Below are 26,856 nucleotides of genomic sequence, written 5' to 3' on the forward strand. Positions count from 1 at the left end.
GCCGTGAAGAGAATCCTACGCTACATTAAGGGAACAGCTGATTACAAACTACGATATACGAAATCGGCCGAACGTCAACTGACTGGTTATTCGGATTCAGATTGGGCGTCAGACGTAGACAAGCGCCGATCATGCACAGGATATGTATTCAAATTCTCTAATGGCGCGGTCTCATGGTCTAGTAAGAGGCAGCCTACAGTAGCCTTATCAAGCACCGAGGCAGAATATATGGCCCTTTCCTCCGCAGTCCAAGAGGGAATTTGGCTCAAAAACTTCGGAAAGGATCTAGATCCAGACATAAAGCAAGAAACGGTGAAAATCGGTTGCGATAATCAAAGCGCACTGAATCTAGCCAAAACGGATGGATTTAGGGCTAGATCCAAACACATCGACGTACGACATCATCATATTCGTGAGAAGATTGAAGACGGAACTGTAGAGATTATATATGTACCTACAGAGGAGATGGCAGCTGACAGCTTAACCAAAGCTGTAACCGGGCAAAAAGGCAAATTTTGTGCTGAAGCAATGGGTCTAAAGAACATTAAAAATTAAACTCAGACTATATTTTTTTTGTATAATAGTTGGACATATTTGCTATTAAGAAAGAGGGTTAATAATTTGTTTATTTTTTTTATTACTTGATAAGTTCAAGACTATATTTCTGTTGCCAACTATAGTTTCTATGCTGTTTTTAATATTTTAATGAGTGAGGGTGTTGAAATTAATATATCTAACTTGTATCTACACTGGATATACTCTATGCACTTTATGTACATGCACCCTATCTGCTCCACCTATAGGAGCATCTATGTATGTTCTTGATTAAAGTTTCACTTCCCGTTGGACAGTCGAACTGCGTGGTCGTTTCTCTTTCGCTCTGCTCAACAGATCTTTATGAATTCATAAAGATCAGATTCAGATCTTTTTGAATTCATAAAGATCAGCTGTGCTATCTGGGATACTTATTGTTGCGTGCCACAATTTTTTATGTTTAGTTTTTAGATTCGGCGTAGTTTGGGCATTATGTCTGACTAACAATATTTATGAGTTTCTAACGCTTGAAAAGGACCGAAATCTGCGGTCAAAACGTAGCGTTTTGTGAACAATAAAATTTGCCGAATAAAATTTTCCAACAAATTTTGAATGGTAAGTTTTTTCTTCAAATAATAAAAAAAATTAATTGTCAAAATAAATTATTCATAATTGTTTGCTATCTATAAAGTAGTGCAAAGCCCATCGTAATGTATAAAGTTCCAATTCGCAACTTGTCTAGCTCTTATTTCCAAGTAATTCGCGTCCATCGTCCGGTATATTTCCGATATTTCAAGAGTGAAACAAGAAATAACGATGCGACAGAAAGGCAATGTTGCGTGTTAATATGCATTTTATTTCCACATAAAAATGTTATAATACAAATTCCAAATTATTGAAATATATTTTGACATAAACCTTATTTTCCTGTGTATTTCGACGACAAGACAGAATCGAAAGTCGAGATTTCGTCGTACTTGACGATCGATACAAGTTCCTCGCACGTAAAGGTCTATCCATCAGACAAACTTGCATAGGTGCATAAGGATGCATAAAGAAATGGATTGGTCTATTTCCTTATGCACATGTATACATTGGACCAATCAATTTCTTTATACCCATTCTAGACCTGAGGATGATCCTACTTATGGCTTATCCTAGTGAGTAGTGTAGACGGGTAAAATCATTGATTATCCATGATTTTTAGCCATCTACACTACTCACTAGGATGACCCAAAAGTAGGATCATCCTCAGATCTAGAATAAGCATTATGCTTATATGTTTATGCGCTATGCGTCTGGATAGACCTTAAGACCATCGCACACAAAATTGCATAGGTTGCATAAGCATAGCATAAGACCGCTGGACCAATGAGCATCTTATGTAAATTAATATGGCGACTCTATGCTAGATGCTCATTGGTTTAGCGATCTTATACTACGTTTATGCTAAGCTATGCATTTTGTGTGCGATGGCCTTTAAGGTATTCCTTTCACGGAGGAGCGTATTTTGTAGGCGCTTAAGCAGGGCCTCAGCAAACTCTTGCATTAAACTTATATAAAATCAAGTTATAATTGATTATTATGTTTAATTATAAGAAAAAAGTGAAAATATTATGTGTATTTAGAAATTTTTCATTTTTCGGTAAATTTTACTGTCAGAACAACATGGCAACGCTGCGCTTTTCAGGGCGCCCATTGTAAAATGTGAAGTTGATAACAAAAGTGTCAATGTAAGTGTCAATTTCATTAATCAAAGAATATTGTGACATTTTCTTTTTATTAAAGAGAAATTTTATAATAATAATGAGTGATAAGAAACATAAAGTGAGGAGTAATGTGGGCAAAAATAAGAGACAATTTGTGAAAATAAAAGTTGATAATAAACCGTACGTGATGAACTGAAGTGTGACATGAGCGCACAGCTTGCAGCGTTGCCAAACAATTCCTTGAAAGTCGCCATTAAAAATATTCATCTATAAACCACATTTCAAGTCAACTTTTAACATAAATATTTGTTTAAATATTTGGTGACTCTGTATTTTTATCGGCACTATCGAAAGTATAGAGTTTAGCAAATATGTAGCGCAGTTAATATTTAATATCTTAACATATTTGATAAACAAATTATTACATTGAAATGTGGAAAATAAACTTTTTCGATAACGTCACATATAAAATATCAAATTTTTAAAGTCATAATTCTTCTTTATATGTTCGGTAATGTGGTTTAATTTTTTTCTGGCGTAAAGATATGCATTTTAACTTTCTCGTACCAAAAAATCAGTTAACTCTTAAGACTTTGGTGTCATATATGAAAGGAATACCTTAAATACGACCCTGCCGTTCATCCGAGGTATACGCGCGCGCTTTGGGGCGACTCGCGCGGTTTTTACAGGAAAAATTAAACGTGTCGCTCCAAAAAGCAATGAAGCCCAGCGCGACTGTTTCTCGCTAAAATGAAAATCTGGGAACACGATTATATAAATTGCACGGATTTTCGCCGTGATTATTTATTATCTGGATTGTATCGGATTTTGCTCGATATTCAGTCTCGATTTTTGATTCGTCGTTGGATGTTTGAGTACCGCTTGTATTGGCCGTTTGGATTGTTTGGAAGCCATTCGTTCGATATTCGAACAAGCGTACGCCTCTGAGCATTACATATTACATCGCCGGTCGCTCTTTCGTGAAGGAGAGATGCGGAGGTCGCAACCGCATCCTCGTGCTCAGCACACGCGACGCGAGCAGCGGCAATGGCTATCAGTCGACCGTGAGCCGTCAAGAGAGCGTGAGCCGTGAGTTCGTGGCTGCAGGTGTGCGGCTTTGCGCCATCGAGAGGCGATCGATCCTACGGAGCTGCGCTCTCTCGCCAGCTCGCTCTGCTCTGTTCGGTCAGAGCGTTTCGGAGTTGTTTCCTCCTGTACTGGCCGCATTGGACCCGGAAGGTCCAAGTATCATTAAATCAAAGCAGAAGTCGAGTTGTATCCCCGCGTACGATATAGAGATGAGAGATGATCGATCTCTCTCCGGCTCGTCATGCTGAGAGACGCTAGAATAATTCCGGGACGAGACAATAAGTTAAGTTTGGAGCGTAAGACGATTGGGAAATAGGAGAGAACAGGCGGTGGCTGCCGTAGTGCACCCACGTGACGATTGGAGGTGCCGTGTAAAGGTGTCAATTCGATACGAGGCTCGAGCGAGATTCTGCGTCAGTGACAGAGGAGCTCACCGTACAGGAGCGAGAGAGAAAGAAAGTGAGAGTGAAACCGATCGATGTTCAGGTGACAATCAACAACGTGAAGTGAAGTTGCCGCGAAAGGGTGCGCGAACAACGGCCATATTCAAGGCGAGTCTTCGTCGTCGCCCCGGGTAGACGCAGAATCGCAAAAAAAAAAAGATCTCGCGACTGTCTGTCGGGGACGGGACGCGATCGAAGGAGGACGAAGAACGTGAACGACGTGAACGAAGAAGCGCACGGCCTGTGACAACGGCGACAGGAGCCTCTTCATTATCTCGTCGTTGAGATGGAGTTCAAGTTCAACGTAAATAAACTCTTGCCCAGAAAGATCAACAAGGTCACGCATAACCTGGTGCCGGAAGACTTCAAAGGCGATCGGCGCGAGTTGAAGTGAGTACTCCCGGGCGTGAGATCTTAAAATAGCTCCCTCGAACTATTAATCGCGTTACGTAATGTCCATTTATATTATATATATATATATATATATATATATATATATATATATATATATATATATATCGAAACTCGCGCCTATCTGTAATTTCGTGAATCTTCTTAGCGGCTTTCTATATTTATTAAATTGTTATATCACAAATGTGTAAAGATAGAGGTAAAGCGTATATTAATATAGTAGGAAAATTTATTGTATATAAATAAATAAATATATATATATATATATATATATATATACATATAATATAAAATATACATATATACACGTATATATATATATATATATATATATATATATCAGTATATATGTATATATGTATATATGTATATAGATGCACGCACGCACCACGCACCACGCACCACGCGCGCGCGCGCACACACACACACACACACACACACACACACACACACACACAAATAAGATACGCATATTATACTAATTCTTTTTAGAAATAATTTTCCATGTCGCATTATGCAACAATTTATAATTACAATTTTGTGAGACTTTTTTTACATTTATCAGATTCCGACATTTATACGAGAATTGAGGACTGTTTGGATCGTGGAAATAACTGGCAATGAGATCTTTATATTTTTTTAGCACCAATTTCGAAAGACAATTATTGAAGGCACCGATGGGCTCTATCAATCAATGATTCTGAATTATCGTTGATTATTATTAAAATAAGCTTAATTATCAATTTTGCTGGTTCATAAAAACCATTTGCCAAATTAGATGTATACTCCGTCGTCTCTTAACTGAGACTTAAGATCGCGTGGATCTTTCGTAGAAAAAAAAGACAAAATGAAAAGAATGCAGCAATACGTGAAAGTATTGTGTATCATCAAGGTTACATTGCTGATCGTAATACATAATGGACATATATATAGGCGCAAAACTTTCGCTACGTATTAATGACATAGCAAATTTGCCGCTTGTCATCAGTGTGTTTCGACGTCCTGTTTCTGAGAAAATATCTAGGAACAAAATTTCTGGGAAACAATATCTTGTTATTAACGTAATTTTGATTTGTGTTACTTCATTACTTTTGATCTGTGTTATTATCATATACATTATTTTTTCATGACATTTATGCCATTTCATCGCTATTGTTATCATTTTCTTTCTTTTTTTATGATTCATCGTTTCTGTCATATTATATTTATAAAGTATTTGCATGAAATAATGACATCGGTTTAATTTATCGTGAATTTAATTTCTTTATAGTGATCCACAACTGATATGAGAAACATATAGTGTCCTATTAATTGCATTATTTACATTTTTATTCGTACCACGTAGTGAATGCTGTAAATATATAGACAAATCTTTTTACTGCTTATAGCAAATTGTAGAGATAAAATCTGTAAATTTGTTCACGAGCTTATAGTGAATATCCTTATACGTTCGTTTATGCAATGAGACGTATCTCGTTATATTTTATATGTGTCAGTTACTGATTTACAAACATAATATGTATCAAACAACGCAAAATCTCTTTACTATATTACATCAAGACCTATCGTTGATTCGTAAAATGTTTGGCGATTTAGATGGGGTGATTGAAGTTAAAAATGTACAATTACAAATCTGGTTATAAATTCCATATGTATTTATTCTCAACGAATATATAATTGGCTTGATTATATAATTAGTCAGAATCCGAATACGGATGTTTGTTAGCTGATGATGACACAATTGCGAAGTGATGCACTAATGATTTCCCCAATATCATCGCGCTTTAGGAAAATTCTTATTTTGTAATGCAAAATTATATTAGTATTTTAAATTACCATAAAATACCACGTACGATAATTGTGGAAGCAAATTAATTCGCGACACTCGCTAAAGTTTATGATGCGCCATGTGCTTCGAATATTTGAAAGTTATGTATCATATACCAATTCACTTTTCTAATAATCATCTAATCTAATTAATAAATATCTAATCTAATAAACCTGTTTAATGTTTTTTTTGTAATATAAACACGAGACACTAACAAATATCGTCAAATGTACCATCACCGGATTGCCATCATCTGATTGCTGAATGATTGTAGAATATTTGCTTAGCTAATTGAAAGTCAGTGTGAAATATTTAGAAGCTGCAGAGTACTGTAATTTTATGTCATCCCGTTAATTAAGATTTAGATCATGATATTACGCAAGCGATTTTCATAATAAAGTCTAGATAAGATTCCGCGCTTCAACATTCGTACAATCTATTCATTACAAAGTTATAATACTCGCGTTACTATGACTTTCGTTCCCGTAATACATTACTCTTCTTCAGAGCTCATGGTATCCATTTGACATTTTTGATAATATGTCATTCTACCGGAATCTACGATACACATTTCAGATCATGTACCATTATCATTAAATGATAATTGATGCAATTATCTCTCCGAATGAAAAGCGAATGGTGGGATACCTCCACTCTCCGAGATAATTTTTCGTTATGAAAGAAACTTCGCGGATTGCGAAGTAAATGAGTATTTTCGAACAGTAAAGTCGGACAGCCAGGCTTCTATATACCCGTAGATTCTTGGTTCAAGGAACTCAGTTCACTTGCAACAACTTCTATCGAATTCTTGGGCAGTGACTCGCGACGTTCGCGGAAATCTATGATGAAATGGCAGAGAAGTGATAGTTTCTCATCGCGAGAGATTTGTCTGTCATTATCCGGAAAACCCAGTCTCCGGCTGGCTGTCCTCCTTGATGAGAGCAGTTGACGCAACGATTACACGCGTGTTTATACTAGAAAATTGATTGTTATTTTGATATTCAGTGTGGAAATCCGTCCTTTTCTGTACTCCTTTTAATTTATATTTTTGTATTGAAAATAGTCGTCTTGAAGCTGCGCGATCTTGTTAATTACATAGCGTTAAGATGTAAACGTAAATGTGTGCATCTAACAATATTCAAGTTTTATATAAATTATTTTAATGTTAGCTGCAGTACTAGAAATTTAGTTCTAAAATACTAATTATATTGTGTATATAATTGACGTAAGTTTAAACAATAATATTAATTATTTAGTAAGAGAAAATTTTTTAATTATATGCATATTGTACCTATATAATTATATGCACTTTGTATATAAAAAAAAATAATTTTTTATACGTAATAACCATCAGCTATTGTGAACAAACGTGCAGTTGGTATTTATTTCATATAACATCTTAGTATACATAAGAAAACTTTGGGAAATTACACAAAATTGCAGTTATTTAATTGAGATGTAAATATGATGTGCAAAGATGATATGTAAGATCACGATATATCGAAAATCCATTTCTAAAAAAAGGCATTAAAATTTGTTGCGTTGATTTATAAAACGAATTTACAAATTATAATTATGTAATGCTAAGTTTATTCTAGCTAAAATTTCTTTTTATTACTGTCATTACTAATATAATTAATTATTTTTCAGAAAAAAAATACAAAATTATAAAATTGTTTCTGTCGCAACATTATGTTACATACCTACTTATACTCATCTATTATCTATGTTATTGATTAGAAAGTACTACTATTATTTCTGTATATGGATGATGAATTATATCATTAGATGACGTAAACCGCAAACTATACTGTTAGCAATTTATAATCTTGTTAAAGTATAATTGACCATTCTCGAAACATTTCGTGAGTTCTACTAATTCTTTTAACGTGCACACCATTTTATTCTCGTTAATCATGATTAATAGATGATATACGAAATTATTTCGGTTAATAATTTTAAATACACAGATAAAGTAAAATTATTGGAGCAAGAAACACGAGTAATCTCTGTATATTTTTTCGAGGTGCGAGGACGATCGATATACCTTATTTTCTTGATCACCTTGATTCTTCGTTTTTATGGAAATGGCGTGTAATGTTTCCGGCGTCAATGATATTGCCAGATATAACCATATTTAGAATAACTTTACTGAATGATATTGAAGGGAATGTAACGTAACCAGCCGATATAAAGATTAAATGTGGGAGATAAAATAATTAAGAAATATATTTATATTTTCTTTGGAACATTTTTTTCTTGTACTCTATTATAGATAGATGTCTAAAATTGTGTGTATCCAAGTCGAGTTTTATGTAGGTATCAAATCTTTTAAATTTAAAACGGATATTTGAGTCAAAGAATTTCTATCTGTATATGTGCGTACCAAAAGTTCCGGAACGGACAATTATCTCAGAAAATATAGTATTGGCTTATTGAAAAATGTTTTAGATAAAAGTTGGAGAGTTTAAAGAGGGCTAATAGACAATCTTATAAATATGTATGTTGTATGAACTCGCCATTAATATTGTAAATGCTACTTATGGTGCCCATGTGATCAATAGAGTTTAGTGAGATTATATGCCATGTTGTGATTTTCATTAAGGCAAATGTGTTTTTGAAGGTCAAAAGTGAAATTTTTTGCGCGTCAAAAATTTTTAATATTTTAAATATTATTTTCTCTCCGAATTTCGAGATATGTGATTCTGAAGAGCAACGCATGCTGAACTCGAGTTTTTTTATTTTAGTTAATTTCTAAGATTTCATGAGCGATCAAACTTAAAATCTGTGTCCGGGGCGAAGCCGTCACCAACCCACCGGGGCTCGTCACTGTGACGACTTTATCCCGGTGGTTTCACTCTATTTATTTTCGTTGCAAATGCGTCATTGTATTTCTCAATTGCAAGAAAATGATACGCACGTACCATCGCAAAACGACTCCCGCCGACAAGAAGCAATTCAGGAAAGTAGTTCTTGCGGTAAAAAAAGATAAAATTAAGACAAATTAAGATAAAAGATAAAATTAAGACAAAAAGTAGTCGCAAAACAATTTGGAAGAACTACGTTGAACGACTAGCTGAAGAAGAATAATGATGAAATAGCACACTTGGATGACGTGCCCGTACGATATCATAAAGGCTTTGGACGAAAATCAAAGTCAAGGAAGCAGCAGTGGTCGGATTCTTGGACGGAGGACTTAAATAATATGTGCTGCATGTGCTAAGAGATACAGAGAACACAGCTGACGAGCAACAGCTGCATTTAGTGCGAGCGTAGGGTACATAAGTGCGTGCGCTTTTCTTGTAATTATTTTCCGCCATCGTGTTTTTAATTAATGTTTCCATTTTTTATTAAAAAATAATTAATAAAATGTATCCTATTATTTTTCATGATCGGAATTATGAATTTTTATTTAAAATCCAGTTCAAGAATAGAGTGACGACTCCGCCCCGGCAATTTTGACATTTCAATTTTTGTCGTTTTTACTCTATACCGGTTGAACAAAGCAACGTATACCAAAAATGCACTTATAAATTTTGTAGCCAAGGGTTCACTTTTTACAACGGTACACCACATTTTACTAAAATTATTTGTTTTGTTGTTAAAAATTGGCACCGAAAAAATAGTGACGACTTCGCCTCGGTCTCCCTTACCCTACATATTTTTTAACAACTTTTTTACTTATTTTTTTACCTATTTTTTTCCGATGTGGCTTTCCGGTTCTTCCGACGTTATAAATATATAATGACTCTTAAAAGGACTGATTTTGATCCTGAAAAGGACCGATAGTGATTCGTGAATCATGTCTATTTGCGTGTATATTGCGTCATTTCTGTGTCAAACAGTTTGTATCAATATTAAGGGAAGTAATTTACTAATATGTGTGTATAGACAGTACACATGTAAGCGGGGGAGGGGCTGGGCAGCCCTTCCCTGCAAGCAGAGGTGAATGAAGGTGGACCTCGGTTCGCGTAGAAAGTTGAAAACCCGAACCGTACAATGCATAGACCTCATTTCGTCTTATAAGCAGGGGTGGGGTGGAGTGGATCTCGCTTTGTGGAATGTACAATGCTGTCCAGAGAAACATTCACGCAAACCGAGGTCCACGCCACCTCACCTTACCTCTGCTTATAAGACGAAATGAGGTCTAACATTGTACGGTTCGGGTTTTCAATTTTCCACGTAAATCGAGGTCCATCCCCACCCACCTCTGCCTGCGGAGGAGAAACGGTAGACCCACCCCCGCTTACATGTGTACTTTCAAGTAAAAGAGAACGTAGAAGTTTGCGTGGAAAGTTGAACTATACTTAAAAAAAAAATAGATAAAAAATAGGTAGGTTACATATTTTTTGGGCTCCCCTGATTGATTACACAGGCACACGAAAAAAAAGGTCTTGTCCACCAGACGAGACAAACATTTCTATACTTACGTTTTTGGGGTCGCTGAATCCGAATCCGGGGTCGGTTTGACTCGGTTAGATCGCATTTCGTTCCTAACCTCAAAAAAGTGATTGAAAAAACCGAAAACTGACCCCGATATGTCGGAGAAATGCGGAAATACGATCTGACCGAGTCAAACCGACCCCGGATTCGGATTCAGCGACCCTAAAAACGTATAAAAATGTTTGTCTCGTCTGGTGGACAAGACCTTTTTTTTTCGCGTGCCTGTGTTATCACTGTCGGAGTCACAACAAAGATTTTTACCAAGAGAGCCGCAAAAAATAAAAAAAAAAAATCAAAATTCGGAAAATGCCCTACTGTAAATAATTATAAAATCTACAATTTGTGAGATATTTCACATTTTTGGTAAGTCGTATATTTTATTAAAGATGTTCGAACGTTTTGCCTTCACATAGTGTTGTTCAACAACGAATGTTGTTGATCGCTGACATTTACTATTAATATCTTTAATAAAGCTTTTTTTTCTACAACTTTTTTGTGTTACTAACCAAACTCGAGATACAATTGCGTGGCTCATCCTGTATATCGTACCACTTCATCGTACATCTTCATAATAGTGTTTTGATTCTCTCTCATAAATAGAAAACTAAAAATGGATTGTAAAATTATTATTAAACAATCCATTGTCAAAATTAAACAAGCGTTTTATATAACATCTCCGCGAAATTTCATGTCTTTATGAGTTGTAGATTTCGCAATGCAGTTTTCCATACTCGGTGATTACTCACGTCATCGTCACACAATCCATTACACTTCGCGCCTGTAGCACAATGGTCATAAGCGAAGATATAATGCCGATAGAATAAATTAACTCGATCGATCTATACCGCAAAACCGGATTGGCACATGTCCAAATGTGAATAAGGTCACCGTTTGTAACCGAATGATATATATGTTATAAGAAGAACCTTTCTTACTAGAGCAGTGTAAATAATTGCATATATGTCTAACATGTAATTTTGCATAACCAAAATTGAATAATAAATGTCAAATTGCACGTTGTTTTACAATATATTTAATATTAATAATTATTGTATGCATAACAAAATTTTCCACCTTATCTGTTATAAATCAATATTTTTTTATGTAATAAATAATTTATATTATTATTTAGAATAATTGCATCGGTTTTATGTATTATTAGTATTAACACTTAAAAATTATGATCGGTATTTAAAAATAAAAGTTTTCGGAAGTAAACTATTCTCCATTCAATATAAAAAACATTTATATATCAATATAAAAGTTTATCTGAGTGCTTTCTTCTAATAGATATATTTTCCACTTTTTTCTATACTTACTCATATTACTTTTCGCTGGTTGGTATGCTGGTTTTGAAAAGTGTTTTGTCCTAAATTCTTGACAGCAGCGGATCGAAACTAATTTGCCGTCCGGAATTAATTAGCATAGATCTATGAGAATGATGTTCGTAACATAAAATGTGAAGACTAAGCAAGAAAAGTAGAACGTGTCTGTTTCGTGCTATTTCAGCGTTAAATCGCTATGTAGTTGAAAAACAGCAATGCTTGCTCGAGACGTTATTATTTTTTCGCTATTTATTTTAAAAGGTATCGGCAACGATTATTCGATATCTATCAAATTATTTTTTTAATCAAAAATAAAATTCTCAATATCCACTAAATTTTTACTTTACTTTTTTGCAATCATGTTTAAGATGCCCTTAAAGATTAATTTCTGACCGTGTTGATTCGATTATATTTTTGCTTCCTCATAGAGGAAGCTTTGTTTTCGTGAATTTCGTATATGAACCTTCGATTACGTTTAAGTTGGGTTTAGTCAACCAAATTTAAAAAAAATTATATATGAAATAGGGGTAGAAGAAACCAACGAAGAGATTGGTTTTTGAGTTTTTTCTGCCAATATGTTCAGATTGTTGTAAAACGTCGAAATATCGCCTAAAAAAATGTCCGTATGTGTGTATGTGTGTGTGTATGTGCAGATTTAATGTCTGTGGTTGCTCTAACTTCCGTAAATATTGAGATATCGGGCTGTTTTTTTTTTTTAATCGATAGAGTATCATTCAAGGAAAGTTGGTATTGAATTTGGCGATGATCGGTAAAGGGGTTTTTTTTAAAAAAAATTCTGAATTTTTTTAGAAATGTCCGTGGTTGCTCTAACTTTCGCAAATTTGGAGATATCGATCTATTTCTAATTTTATTATATTTTTTAGTCTTTTCTACCCCTATTTCATATATAATTTTTTAAGATTTGGTTGATTAGACCCAGCTTTATACGCGATCAAAGGTCCATAATTTTGATCGCATATAAAGCTAAGTCTAATCAACCAAATTTAAAAGAATTATATATGAAATAGGGGTAGAAAAGACCGAAGTAAAAATTGTTTTTTAAGTTTTTGATGCCAATGTATTGCTTATGTTCGAAAACGTCGAATTTAAATTTTTTGAGGATCGGTTTTGAGGATCGGCTATCCACACATCAAATAACTTAGGGTAGATTGAAGCGAATCGGATTAATATAAGTTTTAAGACAATTCTCGTTAGTGTTTTATTTTAAAAGAGCTATTCTATCGTCCTAATTAGTAATCCGATTTGCCTCGGTCTACCCTATACATTTTTTAGGCAGAAATCGGTAACCCTTTCACTAATCTCCGCCAAATTCAAAACAATCTCCCTTTAATAATACCTTATATATAAGATTACATGTATGATTTGTACACTTTTTAGGCAAAAATTGGTAACCCCTTCACCGATTGTTGCCAAATATTCAACACCAATCTATCTTTAATAATACTCTATCCATAAAAAAAGTGTGCAAGTAGAAACTTGCACATGCTTCCTCATAGTTTTTAAGTGTGCAAGTAGAAACTTGCACATGGCTTCCTCATAGTTTTTTAGTGTGCAAGTAGAAACTTGCACATTGCTTCCTCATAGTTTTTAAATGTGCAAGTAGAAACTTGTACATTGCTTCCTCATAGTTTTTAAGTGAGCAAGTAGAAACTTGCACATTGCTTTCTTATAGTTTTTAAGTGTGCAAGTAGAAACCTGCATTGCTTCCTCTATGAGGAAGCCAAATTAATAAATATCTACTAATAATTATGCATACAAAAACAGGCTTCTTCATATTTTAATTAATTGTGTTATAAAAATAAATGAGAAAGATAAGAAGTTTCGCGTACGATTTATATGACATCCTGTAGCAACTCATACAGTTAAATTTGCTAATTGCGAATTATTCTGTGTATAAATGCGTCCGACTTTTATTTAGTTGCCCTACAAATATAAACGTAAGTATATATTTAATAAATATCGTCTTTTTTTCAGTGAATGTCAGAGATTGTTGAGCAGAATATTGGACGATATGGGCGAAGCATCGGCGAGAGCTCAAGGACTCAACAAGCCCATCACTAGCGCCCTTAAACTCCGTGACACGGATCACACGATTTATTTGCTTGTAGATAATGAGGCGAACAAGTAAGCTTTTCTCTCCATTTCGATATATTCACTTAAGATGCAATATCTGTATTTAAATATATAGTTATTTACACTTGAAATCTATCGTTTGTGTATAATCCAAACAACACCGTTAAGAATTTCGATATTTCGATACTGATCTCTCTCTCTCTCTCTCTCTCTCTCTCTCTCTCTCGACTTTTTCCTCAATTTTTTTAAAGTTCTTAATAAGTTTTTAAAAAATTTGTGGCAACTAATACTCAAAATTATAAAAAATAAAAGTTATCTCATTAGATGCAATTTTTAAGAGATAAATATAAACAACTATTATGCAGAGATAGTATTCTACCGAGGGCCTACGGATTACCAAAAATACATAAATCAGGATATCCTTTTAGAAGAATTATTTCTTCCATTGATAGTTCAACATACTCACTAGGTTACTTTCTCCACAATTTAAGATTATCTCTACAAGTATACCAAAACCTAACATAGATAACAGTTTCGAACTAGTCACAAAACTTAACAGAACACACATTAATAATGATTTTGTCCTTATCTCATTAGATGCAATTTTTTTATTCACGAACATCCCTACATAAATTTAGTCTTAGAAAGTATTTCCAACAGATAGTCATATATCTTCAACAATTGATGGACATTCCAAAGGATGAATTTATGAAGGCAATAGAATTAATTCTAAATTCAACTTACTTCACATTTGATAACATCATATATAAACAAAAATTTGGCACTCCTATGGACTCTCCTTTGTCTCCCATTGTTGCTGACATGGTAATGCAGGATTTGGAAAGTAGGGTGTTACAATTACTCACATTTATTTTACCCTTTTACTTTAGATATGTAGACGACATAGCTATGGCTGCACCTTCTGACTCTATTGACACAATATTACATGTATTTAATTCTTATTACCCTAGGTTATAGTTTACTATTGAAATAGGAGGTGACAAATTAAACTTTCTAGATTTAACAATTATTAAAAACAAAGACGTTCTAGAATTTGATTGGTTTCACAAATCGACGTTTTCAGGCCGTTATCTTAATTTTATGTCGCAACATCCTATTTTCCAAAAAAGAGGCACAGTTATGGGCATGGTTGATAGAGCATTTTTATTATCACATCCGAAATATTATTTAAAGAATATGAAATTCATAATAGACACTCTTTTACAATGACTACCCGTTATCATTCATCTTTAACATAATTAATACCAGAATTAAATCGTTGCTCGATAAATATACTCGTAAACAGAACAATCCTCCACCAACAAATGAAAAGGAACAACGCACTTGGTTTACGGTTCCATATGTCTCTAATATTTCGGAAAAATATAAAAGTGTTGTCACAGATCTTAATGTTAACTTGTCGTTTTATAGTTTGAATAAACTTAAGAATTTTATTAAAGGACAAAAGGCTATTCTCCCAATCCAATCAAATAAAAATGTTGTGTATAAAATATCATGTAAAAATTGCGACGCTTCATATGTTGGTCAGACGATGAGGCAATTAAAGACTAGAATTTCGGAACATTGTAATCATATTCATAGAAATACGACAACTCAGTCTGTCATTACGGAACATAGAATTAAATTTGATCACGAATTTGATTAGGAGAATGCTGAAATCTTAGATAAGGAGAAATTTTTATCAAAGCGACTAGTTTCTGAGATGGCCCATATTAAGTTATTGGCCCATATATATATATTAAAAGAATAGTCTCAACTCTCAAACTGATACAGAGTTTATGCACCATGTATATGTGTCTATTTTAAATAAATTGTATTGTAAACCATGTCCATAAACATTTTGTCTTTTGTCAGATCACGTTTTATTGTTTATACATTGAATATTTATTATTTTGGTTTTTACTGGTTTGACCTACACTTCTATAACTCTTATTTCTCTGTTGCTTTGACCTAAGACATGCCCCTTCTTGCAATATCTAATCATATCATTGTTGTGCGTCGTGTCGACAAGATCTTTTATTGATCTCTTCGTAGAGAATTTATTTGTACCAAATGTCATACTATAATTATATTTACTTCGATTTGCTTTATGTTTCGATGTTCTCGTTATCCAGACTACTTGGTGAATTTTCTTAGATTTTATAATAATATCTATAGTAATAATGAAATTACTTTTACAGACATGGATCTCTTAGTCTAAGTCAATTTTGTTTCTGAAATCTCGAATCATGAAACTTGCTCTGTATCTTCCTTATTCAGGGAGGGGGAAGGTATCGATCGAGATTGGGTGTGGGCTAGATTATTTATTTGACTGACTGACTCGTTACATCGAAGTGTCGGCGTCGCTCCGGCTCTCCCCACTCTCTGCACTCTCCCATCCGCGCTCTCACACATGTACATACACCACACTCCTTCCTTCTTAATTTTAACTCGGTTTACAATCTTTTCGTTGTCGGCTTACAATGTTCCGTACCCTTTCGGAGTTCTAGTCTCGCTGACCGCCGCAAGGGAACCTTGTCGTTTGTTTCTTGTTTTGGCTCGTTCCCTAGAACCCTCTCAGTCTGTTTAGGTCCCCTCACTATTTGATCTACGTGTCGCTTCACTATTAGTCCCGAATCTAATATAATCTCGTACGTCACCGGTCCTAATCTTTTAATAACCTCGGTTTTTACCCATCGCGGTGCGTTGTTACTGAAATCTTTTGCCCATACTACCTCTTTTTTCTTGAAATTGTACTACTCTCTTTCCTCCTGTATTTTCGTGTTTGATTGTTCTGCTCGCGTTCTACTTTTTTCTTATGTCGGGGCGTAATAGGTTAAATCTGGTTCTCAGTTCGCGACCTAGCATTAATTTTGCCGGTGACTCGCCCGTTGTGCAATGTTTCATTGACCGGTAATCAAATAAGATTCTGTCTATTGCCGTTTGGACTGATTCTCCCGTTTTCAAAAGTATCTTTAGTTTTCTCTTAAATGTCTTAACAAAATTTTCGGCGGGGCCGTTCGTCGCCGAATGTTTTACTGCCGAGAAGGTGTGTATTACTCCTAATTTTTTTAGAAATTTGCTAAACTCCTCGCTTGTATATTGAGGTCCGTTGTCGCTAACTAACTGGGAAGGGAGCCCGAAGCGTGAAAACAGATTCCTGAAGACCTTTATTGTGGCTTCCGTTGTTGTTAATTTCATTAAGAATACTTCTGGCCATTTCGTTTTCGCATCTATTAACAATAAAAATTGTGATTTTTGTATGGTTTGATGAAATTGGTGTGCACTCTGTGCCACGGTTTTTCCGGCCATTTCCATGGGTTTAGTTCTACTTTCGGTGGATCGTCTCTAAATTCTACGCAATGGTGGCATGTTCGCGCCACGTTCTCAATATCGTTATCAATCTTTGGCCACCAGAAAAATGAACGTGCAACCGCTTTCATCTTTGGGTCCGTTCCGTTTCGCGCATTGAGCGCATGAATTGCATGGACAACCGTTCCGTTTCAGGTAATGCGCGCATTAGTGGCGCATAGGATTCCCTAGAATCCCTCCACCTCTTAACGCATCAAGCGCGCATCGACTACTACAACTCGGACTTGAAGCAGTTAATGCGCGCATGCGCAGATGCGTATTTACCTCTAATAACATAACCTTTTACTTAAGAACAAGAAGAAGTATCACAGGACACGATGGAGGAATTAGTAGAATTTCCCGTCTTAGTGGATAACGAATTATTAACCTTAGTCGTAAATAAAGAAACCGCGTCAAGAGCATCAGGAGGTAAAATTGATTTTTTTTTCATAAATTGTATTTTTGTATTAATATATGTGTTAATATTTTTCTGTAAAGACAAAAATTTCTTGGCGCAACTTGTACAAGATGTAAAAAATAAAGAACCAAGTACCCTCCAGCCTGATAAAAATTGTGATACAAATAATTTGAAAGACTCAGGTTAGTTTTTTAAGCACTCTTCAACGTATTTGATATTAATGATATTATATTATATTATTATTTTAATAATATTTTTAGATAAACTCGGAAAGAGGAGGCGGTTATTACAATTACTTAATTACTATTACTTAACGAAATCGATTATTATAATATTTTTCATAATATTTAAAACTGTAGGAAGAAGACAAATAAAAGTAAATACAAAAAAAAAGTATTGAAAGACGTGTAATTATTACTATATAGTAATCATCTTGGTGTTAAAATGATTGTTTACGCCAATGAACATTTCATCATTTTGAAGTATACAAATATTATGTAGTACACAACATGCGATATAATAAAAATTCAGGGATTTTTTTGATATCGATTAATGGCAAACAATCTAGCAATATTCTGAAACGAATTTTTAATTGCCCTATTGTTCTTTCGGCTGCCATCCTCGATGATGACAAACAAAAATTGAAATTTGTTTGCCGAATTGTTAGATGTCCGTTATTCCGAAATGGCACCATTATATGGGGATGAATACCATAGGCAGCATCTCCAATGATATGAGGGAAATTTGAGAAATCGAGCCACCGGTGAATTCCGGAATACTCTCGTATCGTGGACAGAGCCCGGCTGTCCAGCATAGCAATGTGTAAATAGGCCCTGAGAATCACATACAACTTGAACGTTCATGGAGTGAAAGTCTTTTCTATTAATATTAAGAGTTTGCATCTTTGACAAGGGCTCGAATTTTAATGTGCGTGCCATCGATAGCGCCAACTATGTTGGGAAAGCCACATGATCGTTGAAATCGTTCCATTACATTTAAAGCAATCTGATCTCTCGGCCATCTAATAAAACGAGGTGAAACACAATGTAGAGCATATGTTACTCGCCGTAATGCTCGAAAAGCAGTTGCTCTCCCGACACCAAATTTTGTAGCTACAGATCTACAACAATAATATGTCATGTGAATTAAATAATGTTACAACTTCTTATATAAGTAACATTTAATATATTATATATTTAATATATATTTAATATATATATATATATATATATATATATATATATGTAATATATTATATTTTGCCATATTTTCATTGTACAGAATAAGTATTAAATATACCTGTAGGAATCAGGTGTAGCCATAAACCAGATGGCTATAAGTAATTGTTTTTCTTCTGATATTCTTTTTCTACCATAAGGTATATTATTATTAATAGCACGTAATCCTGGACCAATTACTCCAAGCACCATTTCAAATGTTGCAGGAAACATTCTAAAATAGAGAAGTTTAACTGATAAAATCTAATAAAAACAATTAATTTTGTAAAATTTAATTTTATAAAAACTTCATTAATTTTTAAAAAATAAGAACATGAAATAAATAAAAAAATTGGTTAAGTAATTAATTATTTTGATTAAGTAATTAGTTAATTAAATATTTACAAAATTAATTGTTTTTATTATATTTTAATAATTGTGTTTGGAATAATCGGAGTAAAAGATTAATTTATTTATGTTCTCATTTTTTAAATACAAAAATATAATTATATAATTATTACTTAACCGAAAATGTTCTTTAAATATTGTTTTCGAATATCCAGGAATAACTCGTTCTACATAATCATATAATTTTTCCACAAAAACCATCTCTCCTAGTGTTTCATTAACCATTAATACTGTATATAATATTTCCATTTCTGAATTAAACAGAATATCTTCATCTTTATCTTCATTTTCACTATCACTGGATTCACTACTGCTAATTTTGTTGTCATTCGAATTTATTAGTAACAATGAGGTTATTGTTGATAGCGCGTCGTTCATGGTAGCATCCATTTTCAACTTTACATCAAACGCATCAAGAGCTGTTCCGTTTCCAAGAGCGCATATGCGCATCAGCGAAACGGAACAATATCAATGCGCGCAGCGCTTTGGCTGCGATTCATGCGCTCACTGCGCGAAACGGAACGGACCCTTTACTACGCCCGAAGGTGTTGCGTGCAATTCTTTGATTATTCGGTCTTTTAATTTTTCCGGAATAACTACCCGATACCCCCACATAATACAATCTTGTTCTATGGCTAATTCATCTTTTCGTGTTTCAAACGGTCGTAATATTTCTGGAATTGTTTTTCGCTTCGGCCACCCCTCCAGTATATACCTCGTAACTTGGGCTAATAATGTGTCTTTCCTCGTCTGTCTCGCGACGACCTTGTCGTTAAAACAGGCAAATGGTCCCTGCTGTACCAGGTTTAAGTGCGCAAATTCATTTTTCTCGAATCTAATCTTTTCTTTGTCGCTGGGGTTGGAAGTCTTGAAAGCCCATCCGCGCTATTGTTCTCCGAACGTACGTATACGATGTCGTAATCAAACGCGCTTAAAAAACTCGCGTATCTCTGCAGTCTACGTGCTGCCATAACCGGTATGCCTTTTTTTGGGCCGAAGATTCGTACCAGTGGTTGGTGGTCCGTTTTTAACACAAATTTTTGCCCGTACAAATAGTCGAAAAATTTTGTTACGCCGAACACGATCGCGCGGGCCTCTTTGTCAATTGGTGCGTAGTTGCGCTCGCTCATCGACAATTTAATGTTTTCGATGCATATGCTATCGGCCGTTCACCTTCTGGAGTCACATGTGCAAGTATCGCCGAGACGCCGTAGTCTGATGCGTCGCACGTTAAACTTATTTTTTTATTCGGGTCGTAATTTATAAGTACCTCGGTTGATTTTAGTTCCTGTTTGGCTGTCTCAAAGGCTTTTTGACATGTGTCCGTCCAGTGAAATTTATCCTTTTTTAAATTACAGTAAAACCTCGTTTATCCGGCCTTCGATCAACCGAGGCTCCGCGTTATCTGAGCCACCGGACTTATCCGAGCACTCCGCGTTAACCGAGCTGTGCGCTCGGATAATACGGAAAAACTCGGATGAAACGGATGACGCTTCGCTGCTATGCGATGCGCGCGAAGTAGTTTGCGATCGCTACTTTTTTGTTTAAATACGCACGAGCTTATTAATACACGCTTTGTTCTCCGCGGTTGTAAGGTAGAATTTAACAGTTGGTCACCCGGGAAAAAATGATTAGATATAATCATATATAATTATATCTGGTATATATATAATTATATATAATTATATATGTTTTTATATGGGGTCATATCTAATTATACATGGCCACATGTGCAATCAGTGGTCCTACATACAACCAGATATAGCACCATATCTACTTGTATATAAATGTATATAATTTTATGTGAAGCCAGATATAATGATATATGAATGGTGCACCCTACATATAACAAGATATAGCATTATATACAACTATATATGCAGTCATATATAGCCAGATATATTAATGTGACTAATTTGGCGCTATATACAACCAGAAATAGCGCTATATCTAATCGTATATAAATGTATGTGAAGCCAGATATAATGATATATGAGTAGTGCACTCTACATATAACTAGATATAGCATTATATACAACTATATATGAAGTCATATATAGCCAGATATATTAATATGCCTAATCTTGTCCTATGTACAACCAGATATAGCACTATATCTGTATAGATATAGATTCGCAAGTTATCATATATGCTGCAGATATTTAATCCTAAATTTAAAAATTTATTTGAATCGTTTTTATATATATTATAGATATTAAATTCAAAAATTCGTTACATAATATTATATAATTCAGTATTATAAAATAATACTGCAGGTCATGTGTGCGTACCCGGAAAAAAAATTATATATAATTACTAGCTGGTTACCCGGGCTTCGCCCCGAAGGACATATGTAATCAGACACGCAAATAGTCTCTCTCTCTCTCTCTCTCTCTCTCTCTCTCTCTCTCTCTCTCTCTCTCTCTCTCTCTCTCTCTCTCTCTCTCGCTCTCTCTCTCTCTCTCTCTCTCTCTCTCTCTCTCTCTCTCTCTCTCTCTCTCTCTCTCTCTCTCTCTCTCTCTCTCCCTCTCTTCTTCCTCTCTCTCTCTCTCTCTCTCTCTCTCTCTCTCTCTCTCTCTCTCTCTCTCTCTCTCTCTCTCTCCCCCTCTCTCTCTAAATACAATTTTTTAAAATTCGATTAATTTCCCGAAAAATTCGTCAAACTTCTGATACCGCTTTCCAAAAAGATCGGTAACAAAAAATTATATACTTGATAGCACTCCCCGGGAAATTCAACCCTTACTTTATGTACAATTTTTTGAGATTCGGTCATTCGGAACCGGTTTTTAAAAAGATCGGTAATAAAAAATAGTACACTTTATAACACTCCCCGGGAAATTCTACCCCTACTTCATGTATAATTCTTTGACATTTAATCAATTATTTCCCGAAAAATTGAAAGAATTAAAAAAACCGGTTTCTAAAAAGATCGGTAATAAAAACTGTACACATTATGGCGCTCGCCGTAAAATTCTACCCCTACTTCATATACAATTCTTTCAGATTCGGTCAATTAATTCCCGAAAGATTGAAAAAATTTCGATACCGGCTTCCAAAAGATCGGTAACAAAAAACTATACACATAGTGGCACTCCCCGGAAAATTCTACCCCTATTTCATATACTTTTGGTAAAAATTATTTGAAAAAATTTCGATACCGGCTTCCAAAAGATCGGTAACAAAAAATTATACACTTCATAGTACTCCTTGGAAAATTCTATCTTCGTTTGATCTATAATTTGTTGAGATTTGATCAATTATTTTTCGAAAAATAGGAAAAATTAAAAAAATCGGTTTCCAGAAAATCGGTAACAAAAAACTATACACATAGTGGCACTCCCCGGAAAATTCTACCCTTATTTCATATACTTTTGGTAAAAATTCGGTTTAGGGGTTTGGGCTGGGCGTTGATGAGTCAGTGAGTGAGTGAGTGAGTGAGTGAGTGAGTGAGTGAGTCAGTCAGTCAGTCAGGACATCTTCCTTTATATATAGAGATATATAAATATACATATATAATTATATATAATGCAATTACATATGAATTTTGTCTCTATATGATCATATATAATTATATATAATCATATATAATCATATATGACCATATATGACCATATATAGTCAATATATATTGGAAAAGAACTGTTAACTTCGATAATAAAGCATTGATAAGTTAAAATGTATATTTTTTCAAAAGCTATAGAATCAAAAGTGAAATGATTTATTCCATGCATATATTACAACTTGGCACTGCTTGACATGAGATAGTGCCGTGTCTCTTGATACCGTTTTTATACCACTGTCCGTCAAATTTTAAATACGAGAAACGAATCCTATTAAATATATATATATATATATATATATATATATATATATATAAAGTTTCACATACATTTTGACATGATTATATATAAGTTCATATAATTTATATATAAAATATATATATATATATATATATATATATATGTAGGTCTAGAGGTATGTTCCGGGACTGTTTACGTTTTTTGAAATGTACAGTCCTGGAATATAACGCATATATATGTAATCAGATTCAAAAAATTGTCCCGAAACGTGCCGTAGGACATGAATTTTTTCCAGGACAGTCCTGGAAACTGCCAAATGTCCTGGAATATACCGATGTAAAAAATAAAAGTCCCGGAACATACTTCTGGACTTACATATATATATATATATATATATAAGAATTAAGCATTTATCTATGTAGATTATATATGATTATATATAGCCATATATAAACTTAAATTCGGATTATCCGATAGATGGCATCCGATAGGATTTATTTCTCGTATTTAAAATTTGACAAACAATGGTATAAGAATGGTATCAAGAGACACGGCAGTATCTCACGCCAACCAGCGCCAAGTTATATGTAAATCATTTCACTTTTAATTCTGGCTTTTGAAAAAAATATACACTTAATTTATCAATGCTTTATTCCTTAATCGAAGTTAACAGAATTCTTTTTTAATATATATAAAATATTTATTATGTTAGATATAATCACATATGATTATATATAAAATCAACATTAAATATAATTAGATATAACCACATACAATTATATATAACCATATATGGTTATATAATTATATGTGGTTATATATAATTATATACAATTATATCGGGCCATTTTTTATATCTAATTATATCTAATGTCGATTTTATAAAATCATATGTGATTATATCTAATCATTTTTTCTCGGGCATTTTCATATGTTCAACAATTTTTCATTTTCATATGTTAATGTGGTTAAATTCTCTTGTACCATTTTAAATATACCAAAAATAAGGGAAGTTTTCGAGTTTTTTTATTTATTCCGTGTTATTCGAGTTTTCGCTTATCCGAGGTACCCCTTCCCCACATTACCTCGGATAAACGAGGTTTTACTGTATCGTACAATGGATACAGTTTCGTGGCCCGATCCTTGATAAATTTTGCGTAGTAATTTAACATTCCCAGAAAAGCTTGCAATTCCCTTTTTGTTGTTGGTGCCGGTGCTTTATCTATTGCGTCTACTCGTTCTTGGGGTGCGTGTACCCCGTGTTCGTCTATTTCCACGCCCAAATGTCGAATTTTACGGACTAATAGTTCACATTTTTCTTTTTTTAATTTCAACCGCATTCGCTCAATTTATCAAGGACTTGGCTCGTTCTCTGTACGGTTTCTTCCAGCGTTTTGCCGGTAATAATTATGTCGTCGAGGAATACATTTATGCCCGGCATTCCTGCAAAGATCTGCTCCATTTGTCTTTGGAAGAATCCCGGTGCCGAGGCTATGCCGTACGGTAACTTATTCGGTTGGAATAAACCTCTATGTGTACTTATCGTTAGTATTTGTTTTGATTCCTCGCTCACCAGTACCTGCGCGTAGGCCTCTTTCAGGTCTATTTTCGAAAAGAAACCCCCCCCCCCTGTAAATTCGCAATAAGGTGTTCAATCCGGGGTAATGAGTGTCTATCAATTAACAATTTCGGATTTACGGTTACCTTGTAATCGCCGCATATTCTGGAAACTCACCACTGTGGAACGGAGAATGTCATTTTTAATATTATACTACTGAAGATGGCTCAAACTTAAGCCGAAACGTACGGATAGATAGATGTAAAACGTAATAATTAATAAATCAGTGATTCTGATATTACGCCTGGAGAACCGTGTCTGACTCTCACAGCCTTTCTTATTTCTATTTTCAATTTTGAGGGTCCTTTTTACTTAATTTTTATTAAAAGAGTTTTCATTGTTATTACGTTTCACAACCATTAGACAAATCGAGATATCTTAAATTCGCGAATTTTAAAGAAGCAATATACTTAAAATAATATCCCAAAATGGGTATTTTCTAGTCGAAGCAACATTCGTTAGATTTTTCTTTAAAATTGTTAACACATGATCCTTAATTCTTTCCATCTACATAATTCGTCTATTTTTAAGATTATCTAATTAAGATACAATATAATTAAAATACTTTTATAATATATAGAGCGTCTTCAAACTATTAAGCCTTTGTCAACGAATACTTTGATCAATTCGACTCTTCTTTAGCGAGAATAGCAAGATAAACGCTCCCATTACAACTTTTCAAATTGTAACGTTATATTCTGATCAAGCTCTAACTTGAAATTGTCTTTATTGATATATGAAAGTCAACCTACAGATACTTGACGATAGAATATGGATCTGCGATTTTCCATAGTTTTCTGCTCTGGAGTTAAATTTTTCAATTGCTTGTAAATAAAGAATTATTGTTTTCTCCGATGTAAACGTTTGAAAAACATGAGACACGCGTCAGACCATACACAGATATTACAACGACGTAATATAGTGTCCTCCAAAGTCGTCTCGCGAGAGACTGTGATTCATTCGCATAAAATTGCTTCATTTTGCAGCGGACTCGGTAGCGTCGTGGGATTACTAAAAACGGGATCAAAGAATCTGTTTCTGTTCGGCGAAACGGGGAAGCATTATCAGCTGCAGGCAAGATGCATCCTGGATTTCTACGTGCACGAGTCGCGACAGCGTATGGGTCTGGGCAATATTCTCTATCAGCACATGTTATCTGTAAGTTCAGCGTTTGCTCTTTCATTCTCAAATCTTAAATTAACTGTTTAATCTCGAATTATCTTCGCTGGTGAAGAATTGCCTTCGGTATAAGTTTACAGTATAAGTTTAATTCGACGTACAATTAAGAATACAGGTACAATTAACGAACTCTGATCGGTAATGGTCGCAATTATTAAAATTGTAATTAATGAAAACAAATTAAAAATAATGAAATACACTATAATTTTTAATTTCCTCTTTCAGATTATCTCTAAGAGAAAAAGCGTATCTCTGATTACAAGTCTGAATAATATTTCACGCAAGGGAGTTTTTACTCTTCCAGTATTTAATGAATAATTAATCCAGGATTTAATTATGGTGAATACCGTAACTTTTTATTTTTACATTGATATGTTGTGATTGATTAGTTTATTACGTAAAATATAATACAATTTTGCTACTTTTGCTATTTCTAAAATGTTTGCCAGAAGGTGATTTAATTGATGTAACATTCTCTTTCGATAATTGTATGTTAATGAAACCACGAGAAACGGGCCGTTCTCACGTGAAGAGAGAGTTTCCGCTGTATGATACCCGCTCGAAGACAAATCTTCGATACACCGCGCCGCCAGCACGAGGCGTAATTATTTCCTGTACAGGAGCAGAAGGCGTCGCGCGCGATCATGATTTAGATCGTTAAGGTTCCGTGCGAAACAGAGGCTTGACCACTGCAATAGCAGTTACGTAGCAACAAAGAAAGAAACGAATAATATTTACGTAACAGACCGGCAATATTTATTTCGAACATATAATTTTATTGCATTTCCTCGTGGAAAGATGTCTCAGAATTTTTCGTATTATTAATCAGAATTTTTATGAACATTTTAAAACTTTCTTAGAATTTTTGTACAAATTGATACGTTTTTCATAAAAACGCAAACAAAATAATGAAATATTTCAAATTTTTCCTGCCAAGAGATCTTTGTGGAATTCCAATATTGATTTGATTGATCATCCGACGATTTCAA

General features: G+C 34.2%; 1 protein-coding gene, 1 long non-coding RNA gene and 1 pseudogene across 2 annotated transcripts in view; 2 read left to right on the forward strand and 1 right to left on the reverse strand.

The window, feature by feature from the left end:
* Positions 1–3,226: 3,226 nt before the first annotated feature.
* Positions 3,227–26,856, forward strand: part of LOC139815150 (alpha-tubulin N-acetyltransferase) — a 136,659-nt gene continuing 113,029 nt past the window's right edge. The window contains exons 1-3 of the mRNA XM_071781821.1: positions 3,227–4,165; positions 13,778–13,927; positions 25,675–25,846. Of these exons, the coding sequence (XP_071637922.1) occupies positions 4,062–4,165; positions 13,778–13,927; positions 25,675–25,846 (426 nt within the window). The 5' untranslated portion in view covers positions 3,227–4,061. The remainder of the gene's footprint in view (positions 4,166–13,777; positions 13,928–25,674; positions 25,847–26,856) is intronic.
* On the forward strand, positions 16,008–18,013 carry LOC139815152 (uncharacterized). The gene is made up of 3 exons (XR_011732676.1): positions 16,008–17,656; positions 17,726–17,827; positions 17,906–18,013. It is a non-coding gene; the product is annotated as an uncharacterized lncRNA (long non-coding RNA).
* On the reverse strand, positions 18,112–20,165 carry LOC139815151 (putative nuclease HARBI1; annotated as a pseudogene).

The sequence above is a fragment of the Temnothorax longispinosus genome, chromosome 6 (genome assembly GCF_030848805.1).
Source record: "Temnothorax longispinosus isolate EJ_2023e chromosome 6, Tlon_JGU_v1, whole genome shotgun sequence".
Lineage (NCBI taxonomy): Eukaryota > Metazoa > Arthropoda > Insecta > Hymenoptera > Formicidae > Temnothorax > Temnothorax longispinosus.